The sequence below is a fragment of the Thrips palmi genome, unplaced genomic scaffold (assembly GCF_012932325.1).
Source record: "Thrips palmi isolate BJ-2018 unplaced genomic scaffold, TpBJ-2018v1 HiC_scaffold_11, whole genome shotgun sequence".
Lineage (NCBI taxonomy): Eukaryota > Metazoa > Arthropoda > Insecta > Thysanoptera > Thripidae > Thrips > Thrips palmi.
In genome coordinates this window covers 9,437,081-9,443,377 of record NW_023144622.1, presented here as the reverse complement: position 1 = coordinate 9,443,377, position 6,297 = coordinate 9,437,081, and the positions used below count along the sequence as shown (strand labels likewise).

The 6,297-nt window shown below is 41.8% G+C and overlaps 1 protein-coding gene across 1 annotated transcript; it reads right to left on the bottom strand.

The window, feature by feature from the left end:
• Positions 1 to 1,224: 1,224 nt before the first annotated feature.
• On the bottom strand, positions 1,225 to 6,287 carry LOC117639352 (gastric triacylglycerol lipase-like). The gene is made up of 4 exons (XM_034374929.1): positions 6,152 to 6,287; positions 4,668 to 4,752; positions 4,444 to 4,589; positions 1,225 to 1,684 (listed from the first exon to the last, which is right to left on the bottom strand). Exons 1-4 carry the CDS (start codon positions 6,260 to 6,262, stop codon positions 1,523 to 1,525), a joined length of 504 nt encoding a protein of 167 aa, XP_034230820.1. The 5' UTR covers positions 6,263 to 6,287; the 3' UTR covers positions 1,225 to 1,522.
• Positions 6,288 to 6,297: the final 10 nt, after the last annotated feature.

The following is a 6,297-nucleotide window of genomic DNA, read 5'->3' as shown; positions in this document are numbered from 1 at the left end:
CACACGCTTTCAAACGTAATGAAGCAAGGTGTTGCAGGCAGATGTTACGCAGTAAACTCTCTACGAAGAATCGCTTCGTAATACGACGAAAATGAAGGCATTGTAAAAGCTGCGAAGACATGCTTCCACTGGGAGAAATAATGAAGATTGTGGCTGTCAAACCTAATGCCACTCTCCACTGTTCATCGAAAGAAGGTGGTTACCGTACCGTGGGATACAGTAGACACTGTGCCTGAAGGAACGGCGTTCACTGTACCCTGGGAACCCCCATCCGCTGTACCTTGGAAACTGTTCAGACACTGCATTCAGTATACCTGTAAAATAAAGGCGAAATTCCAAAATCACGATAGGAACGATTTGATGACGGAAATGAATTTATCTTAGCAAGGCGAACATAAAATGATAAGCATATTATGGTCTCAGACTCGCAATTCAGCGGAAATCGTGGTCAGAAGTCTAAAAAAGAAGGATTTTGGACTCCAAAACATCGGACTCATCAAATAACGGTCCAAAATCCTACTTTTTTAAGCTTTTGATGCCGATATCTGTTGAATTTCGAGTCTGAGGCCATAACATGCTTATCATTTTTTGTTCGTCTTGTTGAGATGAATTCATTTCCGTCATCGAATCGCTCCTATCGTGATTTTGAAATTTCACCTTTATTTTACAGGTATACTGAATGCCGTGTCTGAACAGTTTCCAAGGTACGGTGGATGTAGGTTCCCGGGATACAGTGAACGCCGTTCCTTCAGGCACAGTGTCTGCTGTATCCCAGGGTACGGTAAACACCTTCTTTCGGTAAACAGTGGAGAGTGGCATTAGGTTTGACAGCCACAATCTTCATTATTTCTCCCAGTGTCGTATACGAAGCAATTCTTCATAATACGAAGCAATTCTGCAATGCCTGCATTTTCTTCATAGAAGCAAATACTTTACACAAGAAATGTAGATCGCTCTGAACACCAGAAACACCACCAAAACTGGCAAGGGAAGAGCCGTGACCATGGAGCTGTGAGCAAAATGAACTACAACCATGAACATCAAGCAATCAAAAGTACAATATTTTGCGAAAAAAAAAAACTTGTTTTGATCGTTTTTCAGTCACTGCTGAAGTTCTGCATGTAGAGGAGAGAATTGGGCGTTCGGTACGCTCAGACTTTGGCATAGGGTCAGTTGGGATAATAATGGGACACCTGATTCTTAGTCAAGAATCAAGATTTTAGAACTTGTGCCGTAGCAAATGGTTTTTTTCTCAATGAAAACATCACATTTGGTATGTCACCTTTTTTTGGGATACATTTGCTCGGACATTTGTGTACTACCCTTCTTTTGGTGATACTTTGTGTATTCCTCCGAAAATTAGCGAGATGTCTCACTCTTTGAATTTTAATGAAAGGAAATACTGGTTGCCGATATGCATCGGTCCCTAGGCTTGCCTAGATCTTTGAACTTAAATGATAAGGGTACAGCGAAATAGAAGCACGTCCCGATCACAACTGAAGGCGTCGTGGAAGCGTCCTCATCACGCGCCCCGCGCCAGGTCGGCGTTCAACTTGCGGATCATTGGACCGTATAGGCCCTCCGAGTCGACCGGCACGAAAGGACTGACGCCGTTGTACTTCTCGAAAACCTGGTAGGACGCGCGGGCAGACGGGGCCAGGGCGTTCCAGGTGTCGAGGACGTCCTGCAAAACGACACACCGGGTTTAAAACAAATTGATACGGTGAAAGTTCAAGGTTGGTCTCGTGAAAGAGAAGAACAACAATAGTTCCTTCAGTGTGGAAAGTAAACTGAAAGAATTACTTGTTGGCAAAGCTGGCACCCAAAATCAAATTTTCACTTTATTTCCAGAAACAGCGTTTGATCAGGTCCTTTTCAGGCATCAGGAAGAACTATCCTCTTTTTCAAATGCCTTCTGTAAGTGATCCATGAAGCGGAAGAAGGGGATAACTTAATTTTCATCATTTTTCAGAAGAAACAAAAAACTGTTTGCAGTGAAAATCAAATCCATTCAGATGAATAATGTAATTGCATTTTTGTCTAAAAAGCATCAGTAATAACTTTAAAAATTTTCTAAAGTTTAACATCACTCTGCAGACGGTTTCTGTGATTTAAATCTTTACGTTAGAATGATCTAAGGAGCCATGTTTACTTAGTTCTCCCAAACGAGATGAAATGTGGAGACAACTTAAGGGGGGACCCTGGTGAAAAAATGGCCAAAACTGCCAAAAATAGTATTTTTAAAGTTCATAGATAAAAATGTGCATAGAGGGTTTCAAATTCAACAGGTTGAACACCTTTAAACTATGTGGGTAGTTCCTTCATCATTTGGAAAGAAATAACATTGAGATCAGTTGTCGTTGGCTTATACGCTCCACTTCACAGCTTTGCTCAGTCGACAAAAAATTTTGTCGTAGAAAGACTTCCTGCGTTCCTGGTTGACACCTACATGAGTCGTCTTGCATGGACTCTATTCATTGATGACTTGTCGACAAATTTTAGTGACGGAATCTTGATATCAGCCCTACTTTTTTTAACACACACCTAAAAGTTTCAAAAAAAGGCAAAAAATTCACTTTTTTTAAATGTTAAAATTTGAAAATTGATATCTCAGGACAGAAGTTGAAATTGAAAATTCCGTCACTAAAATCTCTTCTATACATCTTGAGGATGACCCAAAAAAATTTTCAAGACTTTCCGTTCCAATGAAAGACGCAGGAAGATTTTTCCCCAACGCTCTAAAAAACATTAAAAAGCCACTTTTCTCAGAGACCGTTCAACATTTTGCATTGAATTTTGTTTTATGAACTCACCATAATGAACCTAATAATCAAGCAAAGTTTCAACTTTCTGGGATTATTTTAAAGCCTACTTGAAAGTTTCACCAGGGTCCCCCCTTAAGTGAAACTGAGGTTTGCCTAGAGTCAATATTGCTGTGGAACATTTTTTGAGTTACCTCCTTTTTCCATTAGTTTTTTTAAAATGAATTCGGAGTTAAGTTGAGTTGACTCTTTTTACAGTAGATTCATGAAGACCTAAGTTGAGTTGATGCTATTTTGTGAAACGGAGTCATGTGGACATTGGTTGAGTTGGCTCCATTTTCCGATGAAATTTAGACCATAAAAAGGGTCAAGTTGAGTTGTATCCATTTCCCACGTGGATTTTCTCCTAAACTGCTGGGAATTGAGTCAAATAATTTGGTGAAGAGATGCAAACTATCCTGAGGCACAATAATAAGATAAAAATTCAATTTGGAGATAAGTCAACTCCTTCTTCCGCTTCATGGATCAAGTATGAGCACTGGTATTTCTAATGTGATAGTTTCATTCAATTTGCTGAGATAAAAAGGCTAATGTGGTTCCTTCAAGTTATCGCATCTGTGGCAGAAATAAAAAATTATTACATTAAAAGTGCAACAAGCCCCTTAGGTTTTGGCCGGTCTGGGCCCAGACCATCACAGTTTTGATGTGAAAAAATGATAACTACGCTAATAATGCGATAAATGCGCTAATTTCATACAATAATTACTGCACTTATACTCTACAAACTCAAGTGTGTACATAGTACACTTCAACCTGAAGTGTACATGCAAGTACACTTCAACCTGGAGTGTACTTGGCATGTACACTCCAGGTTGGCGTGTACTTGCCAAGTACACGCCAGGTGGCGCATACCTTCAGGTACACTATTGCTGGCTCCTGCAGGTATGAGCCACCTGGCATGTACCTGGCAAGTACACGCCAACCTGGAGTGTACATGCCAAGTACACTCCAGGTTGAAGTGTACATGCATGTACACTCCAGGTTGAAGTGTACATGCATGTACACTCCAGGTTGAAGTGTACTATGTACACTCCAGGTTGAAGTGTACTATGTACACACTTGAGTTTGTAGAGTATTGCAATAACTTTTTCATGGTGCTACCAATGCAACAAAAACGTTAATGCTTTTTTAAATTAGTTCATTATTCAGAAAATCAGTGAGGACTCTTTGCATCTTTTTCCAAACCTTTATCCTCATAGTAACAACGCCATTGAGATTTTGACAACTCGATTGAAAATAAAATAGAATCGTCAAGGAGTCGAGGTAAGAGCATTATCAAGCCGATGGTGGGAAAGAACCGATCTAACAAAACTCCGACTGAACGCCGCATTTCAATAATTTCGAGAAATGTGGAAATTTATTCCGTTTTAGGTTGCCGACCTGAGTTAATTTCTTTCACCCGAGAGTCAACTTTTCTCCTCGTGTGAGTTTCTAGACAATGGTGCACGGACGGTGATGTGGTGACCTTCGAGCCTGTCGGTCTCAATTTTTCGGGCAGTTGTTATCTTCAGCATCGGGTGTAGATTCTGCATCGCCCTCGATCCAATCATTAGCGAAAAGGCCAGGGGAAACCAGTGTAGGATGGCCACCTTGGTGACCCCGTTTCACGTTTCAGTCTCACCTGTGGAACGGTGACACTGTCGCTGCCGAGGGCGTAGAAGTTGCATGGCACAGTGGTTGCAGCTATGTTCACGTCTTCAGGGGTGGTTCGGTTGTATCGCCTCAAGTTCTCAGCCGGGCCGTAGTCGTAATACTTCATGTACTTAACTGAACCGAACAATCACACAATGAGCCGCGAGTGTTGTGTAAGGCTGTAAGCACGCACAAGGAAACTGCTGTACTTACTCCTGCCAACTTGTTGAAGGAAATAGTTGAAACCAGTTATCGATGTGCTGTCCAGTATGTTCGCAAAAGCATAAGGAAAGTACGGCTGAAAATAAAATTCGAGTATTTCAAGCCAAAGGTAGAACAAAATGCTTTTTTTTCTCGAGATGGTCGCAAATTAACCCAAAGCTTAAGAGTTTAGTCAGTGCACACGTGGAAACGAGTCATTTGTAGGTACGGACTTTGAGGTGTGAACAAATTGAAGCACGCACTTGAAAGTGCATGAAAACTACACTTTTCTTTTTAGGAGCGCGTGACATTACGTTGAAACGAGCGTGACATAATGCTCAAAGGAGTGTGACGTGTTCTCACGCTCGTTTTAATGTGATGTCAAGCTCCTATGAGAGAATACGCACGTCGAAGGGGCAGCCACATGGGATGCTTGTGGACACAAGATTTTTTAAGGCTAAAGATATCGCAAGATTTTAACCGATATTCCGCCCAAAATAAGGTTGTTTTTGCACTGCGAGAAAAGATCACGGTAAATCCTGTACTGATTACTCCAGACTTCACCGTACTTTTTTTAACAGGCAAAACCGTCGTTTTTTTACAGGCAATACCGTACTTGTTTTACAAGGAATCCCGTACTTTTTTACCCGGCAATCCCGTACTTTTAATATCTATCAAAAACTGCTATAATTTATTTCAGTCGGTCGACCCTCGTTTTTCAAGATTCTGATGTACATAACTGCTGAAGTCGGACTCCTGGACCCCCCTTCCGACCACTCGTTGGAAAGGTCTTGACGAGACCTATCGAAAGGTGCAATAAAATTTTTCAGTCGGTCGACCCCCTTTTTTCAAGATCCTGATGTAGACAATTCTTGGGAGCGGCCTTTGTTGGGACCAGATCTGGTCCTTCCTACGGCATGCACTGTACGAAAGAACGGTAACTACTGTTAAAAAACTACGGAATATTTTGTAAAACAAGTACGGAAAATACTGTAGACTGTACGGTGGATACTGGTTTTTGAAGTACGGTAAAGTTTGGCAAAAAAATTATCCAGGATTTACCGTCATTTTTTCTCAGAGTGTGGCCTGTTTTGAGGCAAGATTTCAGATTTTCCAGAGATTTCTAGGCCTAAAGGGACACAAGATTTCTACACTACAAACCTAACTGTCTACTAAGTACGCACTTACAAATGCGTGCTTGCAAGTACACACTTACAAACGCATGCTTGACGCCGTATAACTCCATGCGTCAAGCGTGCGTTTGTAAGTGTGTACTTGCAAGCATGCATTTGTAAGTGTGTACTTGGCCAAGCATGCGTTTGTAAGTGTGTACTTGCAAGCATGCATTTGTAAGTGTGTACTGAGTAGACAGTTAGGTTTGCAGTGTAGAGTGGTTGACCCCTCGACGCACGTACTTGAAAGACTATACATCACTACACGTGCCCTTGCTTAAGCCTACTCTTACGCACTCACGCCCCTTGTTCTCGTCAACTCACGTAGTTGATCTCCCTGGTGTTCCCTCCGAGGATCTGGAAAACGTAGTAGCACGTTTTGGGGGAGATGCGACCACACAAGTTGTACAGCACCGAGTGTATGGCTGGGTTCATGAAGGCGAGTTCGTTGTGCAGAGTCAGGGTCCGGC

Bases quoted from the DNA above. Each gene is read 5' to 3' on its own strand.
- LOC117639352 (XM_034374929.1), bottom strand. From the start codon at position 6,262: ATGAACCCAGCCATACACTCGGTGCTGTACAACTTGTGTGGTCGCATC. The intron at 4,590-4,667 runs GTAAGTACAGCA...TGTTCGGTTCAG, and splicing joins CCTTCAACAAGTTGGCAGGA to TTAAGTACATGAAGTATTAC. The intron at 1,685-4,443 runs GTGAGACTGAAA...GTCGTTTTGCAG, and splicing joins ACAGTGTCACCGTTCCACAG to GACGTCCTCGACACCTGGAA.